This window comes from Chamaea fasciata, unplaced genomic scaffold, assembly GCF_029207755.1.
Source record: "Chamaea fasciata isolate MVZ Bird 193981 ecotype frontalis unplaced genomic scaffold, bChaFas1.0.hap1 SCAF_19, whole genome shotgun sequence".
Classification (NCBI taxonomy): Eukaryota; Metazoa; Chordata; class Aves; order Passeriformes; family Sylviidae; genus Chamaea; species Chamaea fasciata.
In genome coordinates this window covers 3,744,894-3,762,650 of record NW_027094104.1, presented here as the reverse complement: position 1 = coordinate 3,762,650, position 17,757 = coordinate 3,744,894, and the positions used below count along the sequence as shown (strand labels likewise).

Sequence of the window (17,757 nt, the reverse complement as noted above, 5' to 3'; positions counted from 1 at the left end):
GTGTGTTCACAGTGACAGGAAGGTCTGAACTTTGGGATCATATTTAATCCCCAGCAAGGAAACTGCTTCACAGTGTGCCAGCTCTGGCTCTTGTTCCCATTTTTATTCCCTGACACTGCTGCCATCGGTGTAACAGTGCAGCCTCTGCACATCTTTACCTGTCTGCTTTTAAATCCATTAGCAGCATCATCCCAGGGCAGCTCCTTGTGTGTTTTGTTTCCCAGGCTGTAATTGTCTGGAGTGCCATTTGTCAGAGCGTCACTGCTCCCTGAAACATGCTGGGAATTTATTCCCAAGGATTTCTCCGAGAGCAGGGCTGTGTTCCTGAATTAGGCCGTGTGTGACAAGCACCCTGAGCAGCCCAGAGCCTCCTGCAAAGCACTTGATTATGCAAAGATTTATCCCGACGTTCAGGTTTAATTAAGGAGAGCCCTCTCAGGGCAGAAGGATTAATGCAGCACATATTTTCCTTCCTAGAATTACATTTTCAACATCGTATTCAACAGGACCATGGTGCATTCCCTGCCAGTTTTGATGAATATTGTCAGCAACCTCCTCCTGGGCAGTTTGAACGTGACTGAGAGCATCCAGATCTGGAGCAACCCCTTAATTCAGGTGAGCAGCTCCCAAAAAATCACCCTGGAGCTCTGAGGAGAGGACAAAGCATCCCTGGGTGGGGGGGGGAGTGCAGAAACAACCCCACAGACCAAGGGAAAAGCTGGTTGGGACTGTGCAGGGCTTAAGAGGATACGAAAGGTGCTGGCATTTTGCTCTGCAGGTTGTGGAAGGAGGAAAAAGGGGCTTGGGAAGAGGATGTTGTGTCAGGGATTAAAGGTTGGCTGGGGCTTGGAGCAGCCCAGTCTAGTGGAAGGAGTTGGGGGTTGGAATGAGGTGATCCATACAGTTCTTTCCAGCCCAAACCCTTCCATGATGCTGGGAATCAATTCATGATGAGTTTGTTGGAGGTTGCCTGCACTTCTTGGTCTGTGCAGAGCTGGAGAGGCCTTTGGGAGAGGGGAGGGCCTGCTGCAGGAGATAAATGCTCTGAAAGTTCTTTATTTATTCCTCATGTAAATACTCCCAAAACTTCCACAGGTGTTTTCCTTCCTGCTGCAGCTCAGGTGATCTCAACATCCGGAGACTTTTTTATTTTAGCATTCCCAGCCATGTTCCAGCTCCCAATGTAACAGGTTTTTTTGTCACGTTTTGGCATTGAATAAAACCTGGTTTCTATCCCAGGATCTTCCAGACACCATTTTCAGGCTGGAGATCTATTTTGAAGCCGTGTTACTGGGGATCATCATCACGGGGATGCCGCCCTACTTCGCCATGGACAACGCGGAAAACCACAAGGTAACAACACCCAGGTGTCCCTGCAGAGATGCACAGGGAGTTACAAATCCTGGGATCTGGGGAAAGATCCAAAGAGGGGTTTAAAGCAATGCCGTGGGTGGCACTGGGGTGGAGCAGATTTGAGAAAAGCTTTTCTGTGCAGAGCTGATCTCGGCAAAAACGGCGTAACACAGGGGCGGATGCACACCACGTTCATTTTAATTAACAGGTGATTAACGCTGTGTTTTCCCCCCCTGTGGCAGATCAAGGCTTACACCCAGCTGAAGATTGCAGGGCTCTATCCCTCAGCTTACTGGACTGGCCAGGCTGTGGTGGATCTGCCTCTGTTCTTCTTCATCCTCATCCTGATGATCGGCAGCCTCTTCGCCTTCCACTACGGAGTTTATTTCTACGTGGGCAAGTTCCTGGCTGTGGTGAGAGCAGGGTTGCCTTCTTTCCTACAAGCCTTGTCTTTTCCTTACTTGATTCAGCTGAATTCTTTCCCCCTGGCACAAAGACAGAATATTTTTCATGGGGAAAATGGCTCCAAGCTGGGAGTTTCATTCAGGAGTGGAATAAAATAAAGCAGCGCCAGGGGAGGTTTTGGTTGGACACAGGAAGAATTTCTTCGCGGAAAGGGTGTCTGGGGCTGGAAGGGGCTGGCCAGGTAGGTGCTGGAGTATCTGTCCCTGGAGGTGTGTAAGGAATGGCCCTTGGTCTGCTTGGTCACAGGCTGGACTCACCTCTCAAAGCTCTTTTCCAGCCTTGTTGATTATTAAAGCAGCAGGATTTTTCCAAGGAAATGCTCCTTTCTTCCTGCAGCCTCAGCCTGCCTTGTGCTCCGTGCTCCGTGACTGCTCTGTTTGCTCACGTGCTGCCGATGGCAAGGGCACGGTGACTTTGGGCAGAGCCCGTCTCTGCAGGGAGCTGCAGATGGGATTGAGGGGAGGAGACCACGAGGCTTCACGGCTTTGATATTGAGAGCTGGCTTCCCTGTGATCCTGGCTGGGATTGAGGGGAATCAGCTTTTCCCAGCTGCTTTTCCAGGGTTAATCAGGTTGGGGATGTGGCCGCAGGGCTGGTTTTCTCCCCTGGTTTGAATTTCTATAAAAATGCTGTGTTGGAATTCTTAGTATTTGCCAGAGCCTTGAGGTCAGCATTTATGGGAGCCTGTATTACAAAATAAGAAAAAAAGGGAAAAAGTTTAAAGAAAACTGAAAAGGGGCGGGGGGGTGAGGTTTTGCCTCTCTGCACATTCTTTAATTTGTGTCTTTAATAACACATTCTCTATGCACCAAAATACATCAAATAAAGTGACAAAGATGAATCCAGAGTTCTGTATCACACTGAGGTAATTCCGGTTGATCCTTATGCAAAAAAAAAATTAAAAAAATCCTGCTGCACATTTTCCTGAGAGACCTTTCCTGTCTCTGCAGATTTTTTGCCTCATTGGTTACGTCCCCTCAGTCGTGCTCTTCACCTACGTGGTCTCCTTCACCTTCAGAAAAGTCCAGAACACGAAGGAATTCTGGTCATTCATATTTTCAGTGGTGAGTGGCTTGGCCTGGAGTTGGGATAAGCGGGAAGATTGGTGATCTCCAAAAAAAAAAAAAATCCCAATTATTTTGTTGAGCTGTGTGTCCCTAATGCACAGGAAATGGGAAACTTTTACCAATGTCTCAGTCGCTGCTACACCCTGAGAGATAAAAGCTTTAAGAAAAAGTGCCTTAGATAAATTAAGAGAGCTTGAAGTGGATTAAAATAAACTTTTTTTTTTTCCCTTTTTCTTTGGCACAGACAGCCTTGCTGTGCACAGTTGTCACTGAAGTGTCCTTTTTCCTGGACCATTACCTGGTGACCACCGTCCTGCATTATGTCTTCTCCATCTTCATTCCTATTTATCCCCTCATTGGCTGCCTGATCTGCTTTATAAAGGTGAGGGGACTCCAGGGATCCTTTCCAGAGCCCTTGGAGATGCCTGGAGTTGGGTGGGTGTCTTTGGTGTGTCCTCTGTAGCCACCGAACACGTGAAGAATAACAACTGCCTGGGGGAAAATTCCCTTTCTTCCTATGATGCCAAGTGGTTTGGTTTTAGAGTGGGGAAAGCAGCAAGTTTTCCATGGAATTTCCTTTCTCTGAGTGGAGGGAGCCTACAAGAAAGATGGAGAGGGACTTTAAACAAGGGGTGGAGTGACAGGACAAGGGGAAATGACTCCAAGCTGACAGAGAGTAGGGTTAGGTTGGATTTAGGGAAGAAATTCCTCCCTGTGAGGGTGGGATGGGGCTGGGATGGAATTCCCAGGGCAGCTGTGGCTGCCCCTGGATGCCTGGAAGTGTCCAAAGCCAGGTTGGACATTGGGGCTGGGAGCACCAGGGGGTGGAATGAGATGGGCTCTGAGGTCTCTTCCAACCCAAGCCATCCCATGATTCTGTGATATTCCAAGGAAAACCACATGTCCCTCAGTGAGCAGACCCACTGAATTGGGTTAATTGGGACTGGGTGGCTTGAAAGCAGGAGCAGCCCCCGGGTTTGGATGGAGCTGTTTGATCCTTTTTGGAGAGCTCAGAAGTGCTTGAGCAGCGCAGCCTGAATGGCTGAGATGAAAGCAGAGTAGAAATGGAGTCTCTCAAGGTGATGATTTACCTGACCACGTTTTTTTTCCCTGAATTCCCAGGTCTCCTGGAAAGGCAAGAGTGAGAGCGGGGGGTACCACGACCCCTGGGACCGGCTGCTGGTGGCAGTTCTGGCTGTGAGCATGGCTTTGGATTCTCTGGCTTTAAAAATGGGAAAAATTCCCTGTTTGCTGTAGGGGATTGTGGCTCCTGCTGGGATCCCCTTCTGCCCCTCATCTTCATCAGGAAAGATCTGCTCTGATGCTGAGCCTGCAGCACCAGCAGAGTCAGGAAAGCTGCTGTGCCCAACCTGCTGCCCCTGTGGCCTGATTAATTATTAATCAGCATTAATTCTGATTATTATGGGAATGCCTGCGGATGGAGCAAGAGCTCCAGAGCAGGGACAGTCCCTTCTCTGCACAAAAACCCCAAATAATTCCTTTTAAATCTAAACCCACTTTGGTTGCGCACCCTCAGGCGTGCTGAGCAGCATTTAACGATACATTTAACGCTTCTGGCAACACCAGCACTTGTGTGGTGGTGCAGAGCTGGAGCCCCTTGTCCCCCATGGCCGTGGTGGGGTCACCCCCAGGGTCCCCAGGCTGGCTGGTGACCAGGGTGGTTTCTGTCTGCCTCAGCCCTACCTGCAGTGTGTGGTGTGGCTGTTCCTGCTGCGCTGCTTCGAGCTGAAGAACGGAGGGAGGACGGTGAGAGAAGATCCCTTCTTCAGGTGTGTCTCTGGAGTGGGTTTTTTTCCCCCAAGACATTGTCCAAAGCAGCTGGTTTGGAAGGTGCTGCTGGTGGTTCAAGTGGGGCGTGCAGTGGAAGAAATAAAATTTCTTTCGTCACGTCAGAAATTGTCACTGAAGTGCAGAAATGGGGGGGTTTGTTTCCTTTCCAGTTACATCACTGCAAAATCGGGAATTTTGGAAGGATGCTCCCTGTGCAAAAACAAGGGAATTGCCATTCCCATTGCATGGCCAGGGGTGCTGCGCCCCCACAAAGAGCTCAGCAGGGAGGCGACACTGGGGCAGTCCCCGAGCTCTGGGATGCGCTGCAGGAATCTGCAAATCTGCTCTGAGCACCAAAGCCCTGAGCCAGCCTCAGCTGAGCCCTCCAGCTGCTTTTCCCTCCTTTTAGAAAATGTTTCACCAAAGCCAAGCCCTGGAAGTTCCCAGATGTCCCTCACGAGGACAACGAGGATGAGGATGTGAAGGCGGAGAGGCTGCGGGTCAAGGAGATCCTGAGCAGCCCCAGGAGTGAGGAGGTGAAGCCTTGCTCACCCCAAAAAAGCCTTGCTCCCCCCAAAACCCCACACTTGGAGGTTTGCTGGGATCTGCAGCCCACTCCCCTCTTCTCTGCCAGATGCCAGCAATCCTGGTCAGCAGCCTGCACAAAGAGTTTGATGAAAGGAAGGAATTCCTTCTGGGGAGAAAAATAAAGAAAGTGGCAACCAAACACGTTTCCCTCTGCGTGAAGAAAGGTTGGAGTTCAGCTGCTTGCTGTTGAGCTGTTTTATTTTTAAAAAACCAACTCTTGGAACCATTTACCTGGTCTTGTGGGCAATGTTTGTGTTGTCCTTTTTTTTTTTGTAGGAGAAATCCTGGGTTTGTTGGGACCCAATGGAGCTGGGAAAAGCACATTAATTAATATGCTTGTTGGAGAGATTGAGCCAACCAGTGGGCAGGTACGTTCCGTGCTGCAGGCGCACAAAAGACCAACCCATAATTCAATTTCATTGTTACTATTGCAAGCATTCCTGAGGGCATTTCGCTAAAGCCATGCCAAAGGAGTTTGGAAATGTGTAATATTTGTAAAATTCTGGGCATTTTCCTCCCAGGTTCTGATGGGAGATGATTCCTTGGGGCTGAGCAGTGAGGATGGCTCGGTGAAGTTCGTGGGGTACTGTCCTCAAACAAACCCTCTCTGGCCAGATATCACACTGCAGGAGCACTTTGAGATTTACGGTGCTATCAAAGGCATGAGCCAGTCTGATGTTAAAGAAGTCGTCAAGCGGTGAGTAGTTCAGTACAGAAATCTTGGTGGTGGAAGTTTTGGGCTTTTTTTATCTTCAGACTTATTGCTGGAGGGGTTTCAGCTTTTTTTTGTTTGTTTGTTTGTTTTTTCCCATTCTCACCTCTCCTAATGCAGTTTTTGTTTCCGTTTAAGTTTGGGTTTAAGCTCGGTTGAAATTCCGTGATCGTGAATTCGTAGGTGAGGAAGATGAAGGTTCAGCCACACAAAATTCAGTTGGGATTTTTATTTTTGACACATGTATTTTTGAAGTTATTTTTTTAAGGCTAGGAAGTACTAACAGTGACCTTTGTAGAAGCTGCAAGGTTGGGCAGTCCTGGCCTTGGAGCTGTTCCTGTGCTGTCACCAAGGCTCCTCCAGGACGGGTGGCTTTGTGTAGGAGCTCCAGTTCTGCTTTTTGCTCTGCTTTTTTTGTACTTGACACATGAATATTTGTACCTGGGCTCTTGGAAAGGAGCTGGTTTGCATTCTCTGGTGAGGGGGAAGCCCAACCATGCCCTTCCCAACCTTTCCCCCCTGCTCCTTCCCTCCCCAGCATCGCCAGCGTGCTGGATTTAAAGGAGCACCTGCAGAAGACGACCAAGAAGTTGGGAATGGGGCTGAAACGCAAGGTATGGGGGGCTCTGGGGTCACTCTGGGGGTCCCCAGGACCCTCCCTGTGCTCACCCTGCCCCTCTGCCTTCTCCCCCAGCTCTGCTTTGCCCTCAGCATGCTGGGCAACCCGCGGGTGACGCTGCTGGACGAGCCCTCCACCGGGATGGATCCCAAAGCCAAGCAGCACATGTGGTGAGTGCTGCCTGCCCTGGGGGCTGAGGGATCCCTGCTGACGCCAGGGACAGCCACAGACACGGTATTCCCTGTAAATTGGGTTGGAAGGGACCTTGAAGATCATCCAGCTCCACCTTCCTGCCGTGGGCAGGGATATCTTCCACTAAGGCAGATTGATTTCTGCTTAATATCCCATCCATCCCTGCCCTCTGGCAGTGGGAAACCATTCCCTGTGTGCTGTCCCTCCATCCCTTGTCCTGAGTCTCTCTCCAGCTCTCCTGGAACCCCCTTAGACCCTGGAAGGGGCTCTGAGGTCTCCCCAGGGCTTCTCTTTGGATTGACACCCACCAACACTCAGCTTGTATCCATAGCAGAAGTGCTCCAGCCCTTGGAGCATCTCCGTGGCCTCCTCTGGAGTTGTCCCAGCAGCTCCTCCTGTGCTGGGAGCCCCAGAGCTGGACACAGGGCTGCAGGTGGGCTCTCACAAGAAGGGGAGGATCGGCCCAACCTGCCTGCCAGGTGCCGTGCAGCTGTGTCCTCTCCCAGAACAGCTTGGGAGTTACAGGCCTGAAAGTTGAAAGAAATCCTTAGAACAATATAAGGAGCACAGATCGGAGCTGCCTTTGGGAAATTCAGGTGTTAATGGTTGCTGTGGGTGTAGATGAATCCATAAATAAGGGTCCATCAGAGGCCTCCTTTCCTACTAAGGCAGGATTTGCTGTTCCCTGCCAAATGCTTTCGTTCAGGGGTGGTTTGGGTTGTGTTTTGCAGGCGGGCCATCCGAGCAGCCTTTAAAAACAAGGAGAGAGCAGCAATCCTCACCACGCACTACATGGAGGAGGCAGATGCTGTCTGTGACCGTGTGGCCATCCTGGTGTCAGGGCAGCTCAGGTACCCCCAGATCCCCCCCGGGCCAGGGGCACCTGGCATGTATTTCCCTGAAAATACAGATGAATTTGGTGCCTTAAATTTGGAGCAAAATCAATCCTTGCCAGCACAAAGGATCCATTTGGGGTCAGGCTGCTCTTGAGTACAACTCGTGTTTTCTGTCTGCAATTTGTAGGTGTATAGGTACTGTCCAGCACCTGAAGAGCAAATTTGGCAGAGGATACTTCTTGGAGATGAAATTAAGGGAAACAGCAGATGTGCAGCAGGTGGAGTATCTGCAGAGCCAGATTTTGCACATCTTCCCCAACGCCAACCGCCAGGAAAGGTGAGGTCTGACAGAAAATACTGGTGTTAATAAACCCCTCTGATCTCACAGCAGCTCCTTGGCACTGGGGAAGGAATGTAAATATTTACACACAGCTTAAAAAAAATAGCCCGAAGAATGAAAAAAAGGAAGGGATGTGGAAGGCAGCAGAGCCCGGGCTGGCAGGGCGGGGGCCGGGAGCCCACGCAGATGTTTGGCACAGAGGAAGCAAAACTGGATTTCTGCATAGCTGTTGCCTGACAGCTTCCTCCTGGGTCAAGGCCCCCGGGAAAGGGCTGAAATCCAAGTCTCTGACTTATTGCCCTTACCTGGAAATGCCTGAGCTCTCTGGGGCTCTCAGCTCCAGGGTGGGCTGGCTGCTGTTCCAGCAGCAGCTCCGGGTTTGTGCCGGAGGGATTGGCTCGGTCCCTGCAGAGACTCCACCAAGGGCACTGCAGGCGTCCAGAGCAGTGTGATCCTTGGGGGATCATGAGTGGGATCCTTCCTCAGAGGTGGGAGATGGAGGGAAGCAGGGAGGGGAGCTCCCTGTGCAGCAGCAGATGTGCAGGGCAGAGCAGCTCCCAGTGCTGCAGCCGGGCTTGCAGGAGCGGCTGCGTGACGCAAGCTTCCAGGACGTGCTGGGACCTCCCAGCTCAGCTGAAATCCAAAACCTCAGGACTCTGGGAGTTCTAGGAAGCAAATCTGCCATGAGTAAGCAGAATAGAAGTGGTTGAGTCTGAGTGGAAGAGCATGAACTTCCAGCAGTCTCAGGGGGTCTCAGCTGATGCACCTGGAGCTGCGTCATTCTCCTTCTCCTGTGTGATCGTGACAGTCAAAATAACCTTCAGAAAAGGAGTTGAAATCCATCCCATGGGGTATTAATGTTTTTACTTTGAGTGATTTTGCCTGAAGCCAAATTTGCTTTGCTTCTTTGTTCCAGTTTTGCTTCCATCCTGGCGTATAAAATTCCTAAAGAAGATGTACAGTCGCTTTCACATTCTTTTTCCAAGCTGGAGGAAGGTAATGAAGCACTTGCCACACATCACACACACAAACCCTTTTGCCTCCTATAACTGACACTTCTGCCATGTGATGTCACTCCTCCATTTCTGTTCCAAATTTATTTAATTTTCTTTAATTAATGTCCCCAACTCCATTTCTTGTGAAATCCAGAGTAAGTAAAGTGTGCCTAAATCTGCCCTTATTGATTCTTTCACCAGTAAAACACGCCTTCAACATCGAGGACTACAGCTTTTCTCAAGCAACCCTGGAACAGGTGTGTTCAGCTCTGGTTTGTGAGTGCCAGCCCAGCCAGGTGAAGGTGTCAGAGGGCAGGGGTGGATGGGATATTGGGAAGGAATTCTCGCTGTGAGGGTGGGGTGGGCTGGGATGGAATTCCCAGAGTTGCCACAACTCTTGAAGTGTCCAAGGCCAGGCTGGATGGGGCTTGGAGCACCCTGGGATAGTGGAAGGTGTCCCTGCCCATGGCAGGGGTGGGATGGGATTTATTCTCCCTTCCAACCCAAAGCATTCCATGATCCCATGATGATGAGCCCTGTGCAGGCAGCTCATCCCCCAGGCTCTGCTCTCGGGCTTTGCTGATGCCTGTTGGGACACTTTTGGGAAACTAAATTCCCTTTTTGCAAAGTGAATCACATCTGCCAGCTCTCCAGCTCCTCTTTATTCCTGTTTTCCCCTCTAAAAATAAAGATGCCAACTGCAGTGACTGGAAGGAAGCAAATGTGTGGCATTAGTGGAAAGGCTGCCCTGATTCATTCCAAGAACAGGCATTTGCTGTTGGTAGCTGGAAGGAGGGTGAAGCTGAGACTTGTAATTGCTTATTGGGGATTAATTACTGCTGACAATTAATATCCTTCAGTGTTGCACTTCCTTTTCATTGTGCTCTTGAAGAGAAGAGGTGGGAGGGTAGGAGTAAAGAGAAAAAAACTCAAAATACTGAAAATGCTGTACTCAGAGATGAAGCACTACACTGAATACTCATAAGGATTTTAGCGTGAGTTGTATTTGTGACCAAGGAAGTTCCTACAAGGACCATGGGGGGTCTTTTCCATCTTTTCCAGGTGTTTGTGGAGCTTGCTAAGGAGCAGGAGGAGGAGGACAGCAGCTTTGGCACCCTGAACAGCAGCCTGTGGTGGGAGAGGACGCAGGAGGACCGAGTCATTTTCTGAGCTCCCCGTGCTCCTGTCGGTGCCAGCGCCATCCTCCCTCTGCTCCTGGAGCTGGGCTGGGCAAGGACAGCTGGGTTTGGGAAGCCCTGAGCCTGTCCCAGCATCCTGGCCTTGGGAATAAGGCCTCAGGAGCCCTGAGCGTCCCCCTGCTCCTCTGGCTGACCCCCAATCCCTGCTCCCGGTTTGTGTTGGGCACGAGGGCACGGCCACGGGCGTCTCCCTGTGCTGGTGGCTGCTGCAGGAGCTCCCACCTGTCTCCCCTGGGCTCTGCTGGGCTGTCCTGCGGGAAAATCCTGTGTCTGAGCAGAGCCAGTGGCTGCTGGAGCACCTGCCCCACGGTTTGCAGGGTCTGGCCGTGCCCCGGTGGGCTCTGCTGCCCCTCCTGCGCACCCAGCCCTGCCCCTCCACCAGCTGAGCCACCCCTGCTTCTGCCTTGAGCGATGCACCTGCTTGGAGGAGAGGGGGAAACCACTGCAGAGTCCCCGTCCTGCTGCAAGGAGGGTCCTGAACTGCACCCCCAGCCTGGAAATGTTCGTTTGGAGATGAAATGTGGCACTTGGTGGCACTGCCAGTGCCCTCCCCTGCAGGCTGGCAGCTGTGTGCTGCCATGTGGGTGCCACTGGGGTTTGTCCTGCGTGCAGGGGGGCACGGGGGGCGAGCAGAGTGGACGTGCTCCTTCCCCTGCTTGGTGAAACGGGGTTTGCTCTGCCTGGTCTCCATTCAGAACAGTCTGATTCTCCCCCTGGCTGTGACGACGTGTGTGTCCCGCCAGCTGCTCTCACACACAGTGCTTCGGAGGTGTTTGCATTTTTCCTTGCCAGCGCATTCATGAGCTCCAGTGTTCCCCGGTCCCTCGTTGTTGTGGTTGCAGTCAGTCACGCAGGGCCCAGCCTGGCCACTTGTCACCCCCTTCCCTTTGTAAAATCCCAAATTAAATGGTCCCAATTCACAGCCTCATCCATAAGAAAGGTGCCTTTGGTTTGCATAGAAGCACTAACAAGAGTAGAATACGTGGTCCTTTAGCCTGAGATATGACAAATGTATGTTGAAAATATATTATTTTTTTGTTTTTTTTTCTACACAAAGCTATCATCACATTTTTAGTTTTATAAGGGGAAATTAAAGATTGCTCCCAGTTGATTTTGCTCTGCAATGAACAGATACAGAGATGTGTTTATTGAGACATTGGCTTCATAAGTCATATCATTTATGTATCTTCACTTTAAAGTCAGAAAATTCCTTTGTTTTTCTTGAGAAAACTCAAAAAAAAATGGGTAACGTTGGAGTTGTGTGTTCAACTGTTTGTAATTATCAGGCAATAATGTGTGTGATGTGTCTGATAGTGGTTTATCAGTGTGTTCAGCCACAATCTGTTTCCATTTGTTTCTTATACAGGGAGAAGTGAACTCCTCATGCAGAATTTCACTTCCTCTTTTGTACCCATAGGCTGCAGAGAAATGCACAGCCTCGGGTTTGTAGTTAAAATTGGAGCCCAAACCCTACAGAAAGCCCTGGACATCCCATTTGCTTCCCCAGGGACCCCCAGCCCTGGAAATGAGGGATTAAAAGGACAGGATTCAAACAAACTGCAGCTCCAGCACCACCTGACGGGGTGAAACTTCCCTGTCAGAAAAGAAAAAAAAAAACAACAACAATTTCAGGTGTTTTATTTTTTTAGCCCCAGCCCTTCTGCTGGCTGGGAGCTCTGAGCTTTGGCCTTTATTTGGAGCAGTTTGGGACTCAGAATTCTCTTGGCACTTTCCCACGCAGGTGTGTACAAGTCGAGTGCATTTTTGCCCAAATCCCACCTTTTTTTTTTGATCTCTTTTTTTTTGCCAGTGGTGTTTCAGCCAAATGTCAGCTGCCCATCAATCCAGCACATTCCTGTCACACGGATTTAGGGAATTAGCGTGACCTGTGAGCAGCCTTGGTGTCTGCCTCAAATTTATTCTTTCACTTGGAGTTAATAGTCTGTAAAATAGTTCTGTGCTGCCGGTTTCAGATATTTCCATATTTGCTCACATTGCAGATGTGAAAACTTTGGATTAGAGGCTGGATTAGCTCAGTTTGGTGCTGTTGTTTATCTTGGAGGAGCCCAGTGGAGGGGTGGCACTGGTTTTTGTGCAGCTACAGAAAGGACAAAGAATTTGGCTCGTTAAGTAAATTCCCTGTTTGGGTGGGATTTTTTTGGCCTGGTGACATCGTGTGTTAAAGTGGGGTAAAATTCCACCCCCAAAACATCACTGTCCTGGTATCAAAAGTGTTTCAAAGTGTCCTGAGATGTCTGTAATTGCCAGAATAGGGAAAACCCCAGGCAAAATTAAACCAGGGAATGCCCTGGGAGCAGCAGAGCTTTTTTCCTGGGATTTGGAGTCCCTTTGTTCAGCTGTTACCAGTGACATTCCAAATCCCATCCATCCAACACACCCCCAACCTGTGCTCTCAGAGATGAACTGGATTTGGGGGGATTTGGGGTAAATCCCCCAGTTCGGGTCAGCATTCCCAGGTGAGGTGACTGGAGCTGCCTTGCAGGGTGGTTGTGAGCAGCTGAGGTGTCCAAAGCTTGGAAAGCGCCTTCACTTCGTGGTGTTGTTACAAGGTTGTATTTTTCTATGGAGAGTTTAAAGTGTCTGGTTTTGTTTATACCTTCCCAAGAAAAAAAAAATCCTTATTTAAGAGTATCTCTGTTTAACACGTGAGGTTCATTGCACAGCCAACACGCAGAGCTCTGGCAGCAGGAGCAGGAGGTGTCAGGGCTGAGGGTGACACGTTTGTGACGCTCCTCTTGCTGTTGGACCACGTGCAGTTCATTTTACACACTTGCCTTTCCTCTCACCACTTGGCTGTACTTGTAAAGGTGAGGATTTTCCTTTCCCAGCAGGAAGTACTTCCAGAATAAAGATGGTTTGGGTTGTTAAACTCTTGGCTCTCTGGGTGTTTTTTGCCGTGCTGGCAATGGGGATGGTTTTCAAAGCCTGGGCTGATTTTGGGGTGCAGCAGAGTTCGAGGTGGTTGGGCTCAGGCAGAGCGTGGGGGGCCCTGGCTCTTGGCATGGCCAGGGCTCTCAGGCTCCAGTATGGTCAACCCAAGACAAGTATTTAAACATTTGAAGCTGCTTTTGGGGGAATTTTGCAGTGTTGCAACACACTCACGGTGGCGTCGCACTTTGCAGCCGGGTTCATTCAGCCCAGCTGTGGGCAAGCAGTGACCCCACGGCAGCTGTGTGCTCCTGGCAGGGCACATGCTCCATCTGCAGGGGTCAGTCGCCTCCAGCCACCGGAAGACCAACCCCAGGAAAAAAATAAGCGAGTCATTTTTGTGCTCTGAGCTGTGCCCAAGGTGAATTTGGCTGGGTGGGTGCTGGCTCCGGGGTGAGGGGCAGTGAAATAGGGGAGGTTTGGCTGGAGGTGGGACATGAAATGTAGGGCACTGTCTGCTCCCTGGGCAGACCCTGCTGAGCAAGGGGAGGAGGTGGTCACCTCCAGCCTCACGGGTCAGTGAAGGGTGCAGCTAAATAAAGGGAGGTTGTGCCCCCTGAGCCCCTCAGTGGAGAGGAAAATAACCCCCAAAGAAGTTTAATCTGGGCTTGGGGACAGTTCCCAGCAGTCCATACTGGTTAGTTTGTGATGGTGTGGAAGGGCAGTGTGCCATGATTTTTTTTTTTTTTTAAAACTGTAAAATTAATTCATTCCCTTATAATGCTTCTATTAAGAGATGTCCAGAAAGTCCCTGATTTACCATGCTGAATTTTTCTTTGATAAAGCTTTGCCGGAGCTCTCGCTGTTCCTTTTCCCTTTGCTTGGCATGTCCCCTTGGAAGGGTCTGGCTCCCTTCCCAGCCCCTCTCTCCTTCCTGGCACATCCAAAGTCTAGTCCTGAGTCCCCTTCTCAGAAATCCTGTGGGGCATCTGCTCTGGGGATTTAATTAACGATATTTTGAGATGCTCTGTGCTCTCCTGCAGAAGCCCTGAGGGGTTGGGGTCCCACTTCAGCAGCAGGGCCATGAGCAGGGTGGGAAATCCCAAAGAGTGCTTGGAGCAGGTGTCATTTTTCTGTGAAAAAGCCTCTTCTGTAGACCCTGTGCAGTCAGGGCAGGGCTGGGTCCCACACTGAGGCACAGGTTTTGGTCAGAAAAAGGCTCTTTTTTTGGTGAAGGGCACCTCAGATGGGCTTTTTGCAGCCACGAGGAGCCTTCCCCTGTTGCCCAACGCGAAGGGATGCCGGAAAACGCTTCTGCTCCTCTCCTAAATGAGCTCATGCCTTGAAAATGAGTAAATCAGCAGCTGCAGCAGAGCCCATGCCTTTTGTTAAGCAACAACCAGCCAGCCCTTGTGGTTTGAGGCAGCTCTGCAAATCGGATGCACGATCCTCAAGCTGTGGAAGTTCCGGGACAGTCAAATTCATTTAACTCGTTGAATTATCCCGTGGCCGTGCACCCTTCCAGCCCCTTTGGATTCCCTGGCTGGTCCGAGTTCCTCACCTCCCTCTTTTGAGTGCAGATTGCACTGGGAAGATGTTTTGTTTTCCAACACCCAGCGTGCTCCATCCTGCTTCCAGCTGTGCCGCAGCTGCTGGAAAAGCAATTAAAAGGAGTGGAAATTGGGGGGGAAAACACCGCTCTGAACAATGGGGGAAAGAGAAAGAAGAGCTGAAATCCTGTTGGTGCTGGGATGCAGGATCTGTCCCAGCAGAGGAAGGAAGGAGCATTTGTTGAGTCAGGCTCTGGGCACGATGGGGACCAAGCAGCAGAGTTTTCCCTCCAGGGAAGCTGGGGCAGGGACAAAGTGGCTTTGCCACCTCTCAGGAGCGAAGGTTGACCCCATCCCAGGCCACCCCAACTCCGCTGCCTGCCGGGAACATCTGCAAGGGCTGAGTTCAGCCCTCCAAAGCGTGGTGTAAACAACCCCAGGCTCGGGGCCAGCTGGTTGTAGGTGCCGTTCCAAGGTTGGGTCATCGCTCCACAAGTTTTGGGAGGGTTTGCCCGGGTGACGTCAGGGCTGGAGAGGGGCATGGCCACCGGGCTGGGCCACCGGGCTGAGCCTCCCTGGGGCTGAAAAGGGACCAGCAGCCCGGACACCTCAGAGCCTGAGGAGACCCTGTCCCCATGGAAAACGCACCATCAGGTAAGGAGTCACATAACTCTCCTTTTTTTCCGAGGGAAAATTAATTTAGACGTAGAGATGGAAAAATTCTCCCTCATGCAGGGGTTGAGTTTTCATGAGGGGATGATTACTTTCTCCTAATTAACGCTTTGTGATGCTGAATGCATAAAACTTGCACCTTCCAGCTCTGTTTTCTGATGGACTATAGGCTCACGACAAAGAACAGATTTGTTCACAACAAATTTTGCTCCTTTTAGAGGAAAAGGAGCAAAAAAAAATTCAGCTTTTCTGGGTGTGTGTGGATTTTGGTTCTCCCCATGGCTGCAGGTGAAGAGCTGAAGGTTGAGCACTGGGCGATGATCCCTCCCTTTGCTCTCCTCCTCCTGCCTTGCTGTCACTAAAGGCATCTAAAAATGCAACCCCCCCCAAATTTCACTGCTCTGTATGAGCTGAAGTGTTGCGCTTTGATTAAGGGCAGGCTCAGGGTTGTTATTCTCAAGTTGACAGTAGGAGAAAACAACCTGTTCCAGCTTGTGTTGGAGCGGAGTCAGTGCAAAGCTCTCTCGGATTTATCAGATGGAAACACAAAAATCTGCAAGAACTCCTCCCTGCAAACAGGAGGGGGTGAAAAGAGCACCTCTGCACTCTCCACGTGCAGGGATTAATCCTTGGCTCTGGGAAAGCCAGTGGATGCTCTGGGAAGTGTGAGATGCTGCACGGATTTCTCCCTTTGAACCCGGCGTTGAGGGGCTCCTGCCAGAGCTCCTGAAGAGCAGCTGGATTTTAGGAACTGAAATCGTAAATTCCAGGAATACTCTGGGTCAGAGGGGACCTTTCAAAGTCACCCAGTCCGACCCCCCCTACAATGAGCAGGACATCTTCAAGCAGAACTCAATAAGTTAAATCTGTAAAGGAAAATAGTCTGAGGAGGTGCCAAAGAGGAATTCCGCGGGATAGTAAATAAAGGGATTTTATGGGATGTGCCTTCCTGGGGTGACTTTTGGTGCAGCAAAGCTGCACGCAGCATCCAGGAAAAGTTATTGCAACACCTTGGCAGAGAGTTCCTGGGGAGCAGGATGTTTGGATGCACTTAATGAGCCCCAGCAGACATCCAGCTTTACAAGTGATGCTCTTAACTGGATTAAAGTTTCCCAAATATCATCGCCTCCATTTTCTGATGTGTTTATTTTGCTTTCTGCATCTGAAGTTTTGAGCCTCAGGCCTCGCAGAGGATTCACTCTTAGCTGTAGTTTTTACCTTTTCGATAATTATCTAATAGATTAATTAGATACCTAATGTAAAGTTAATAATAGCCAATATTTATTAGGCATCTGATTGGAGGTTAAATTCCACAGCCTTTGTAGGCAGCATCCCTTGTTTGAATTCCTGGCTTCATTTTTGGCTCCCAGTGGTATTTGCTCCTTGCTCCACAGGCAAAAAGTAAATTAAAACTGACAGACACTTTGTTAAAATTTTCTAAAAATTTTAGATCTGCTCCATCATTTTAAAATTGTTTGTTGTGGCTGCAGAGATTCCATGCATCTTTTAAAGACCATCACGTTTTCCTTGTTATCCAAATACCACCACGCTTTGTTTACTGCCCAAACATCCTGGGCTGAGCTGCTGCTTCCAGTTCATGACTGAAATCCAGACCTGGGCAAAAAAAACCCAATAAAAAAGTGACACTTCCCAGAAATCCCTTCCTATTTACCTTGAACCTTCAGTGCAGGCAGCGGGGAGGAAGCGTGGGAGGAAGCTTGGGCAGTGAAAGCAGAGCACCAGGAGATAAAATAAGGTAAAAGCAGCCCTGTGATAACACAGAAGGTGAACTGGGATCCTGCATCCCTTGCCCCCGCAGCACACAAATATTTAATTCTTCCAAAAAACAAGCAGTGGAGGGAACAGAGAAGTGGAAGCCTTTATTAACTCCAGCTGCCCAAGCCGTGAAATCAGGAAGCGCTGTCCAAGGGGAATGGAGCACTCTGCCTTTGAGGTTGCCTTGATTTTGGGTTTCAGCCATTTGAAAGGATTAAACCACAAAAACTTCTTGGGAGGTTCCCTTGCCCTGCTCCCCTGGGAAGGGAGTGAAAAACCCATTGCTCTGAACTTGCTCCTGCCCTTGCAGCTTGGCCACGGGATTAAACCTGGAGCTGAAATAAATATCCCAAAGAAATGCTCCTTGCTCAGTATTTAGGAGGATATTAAGGAGCACATGGGTGTTCTAATCCTGCCCTGCTCTAACTGCATTAAAGTTCCTTAATATTTGGGTGAAAACAGAACAAACTGGCCTCTTACCAGCCTGGTGAAGGCAGGCAGTGGCAGCCTCTATTTTAGGTTATTTTTAGCAGCTCCCCAGTGTTTGTAACGTGATTCGGGGTCTGGTTCAGAACCCAGAGCACGTGAGCAGGGGTTTGCCAACAAACCACGTGTCTGAGGCCAGGCACAAATTCACTTTCTGCAGTGGAACGTGGAAAGTGAGCGGTTGCTTCATTCCACAAAGCCTCTTTGGGATGAGGAAGGATGAGTCT

At 50.0% G+C, this 17,757-nt stretch overlaps 1 protein-coding gene across 3 annotated transcripts in view; it reads left to right on the top strand.

Annotated features, from left to right (window-relative positions):
• Positions 1 to 13,047, top strand: part of ABCA5 (ATP binding cassette subfamily A member 5) — a 37,270-nt gene extending 24,223 nt beyond the window's left edge. For all 3 annotated transcript variants that reach the window (XM_066200891.1, XM_066200893.1, XM_066200894.1), the window contains 18 exons: positions 478 to 615; positions 1,240 to 1,353; positions 1,596 to 1,766; positions 2,769 to 2,882; positions 3,130 to 3,267; positions 4,008 to 4,082; positions 4,584 to 4,675; positions 5,086 to 5,212; positions 5,311 to 5,428; positions 5,541 to 5,632; positions 5,786 to 5,961; positions 6,515 to 6,590; positions 6,671 to 6,765; positions 7,519 to 7,638; positions 7,811 to 7,960; positions 8,880 to 8,959; positions 9,160 to 9,215; positions 10,021 to 13,047. In XM_066200891.1, coding sequence (XP_066056988.1) covers positions 478 to 615; positions 1,240 to 1,353; positions 1,596 to 1,766; positions 2,769 to 2,882; positions 3,130 to 3,267; positions 4,008 to 4,082; positions 4,584 to 4,675; positions 5,086 to 5,212; positions 5,311 to 5,428; positions 5,541 to 5,632; positions 5,786 to 5,961; positions 6,515 to 6,590; positions 6,671 to 6,765; positions 7,519 to 7,638; positions 7,811 to 7,960; positions 8,880 to 8,959; positions 9,160 to 9,215; positions 10,021 to 10,128 — 2,040 coding nt within the window. In that variant the 3' untranslated portion in view covers positions 10,129 to 13,047. The remainder of the gene's footprint in view (positions 1 to 477; positions 616 to 1,239; positions 1,354 to 1,595; positions 1,767 to 2,768; positions 2,883 to 3,129; positions 3,268 to 4,007; positions 4,083 to 4,583; positions 4,676 to 5,085; positions 5,213 to 5,310; positions 5,429 to 5,540; positions 5,633 to 5,785; positions 5,962 to 6,514; positions 6,591 to 6,670; positions 6,766 to 7,518; positions 7,639 to 7,810; positions 7,961 to 8,879; positions 8,960 to 9,159; positions 9,216 to 10,020) is intronic.
• The last annotated feature ends 4,710 nt before the right edge of the window (positions 13,048 to 17,757 follow it).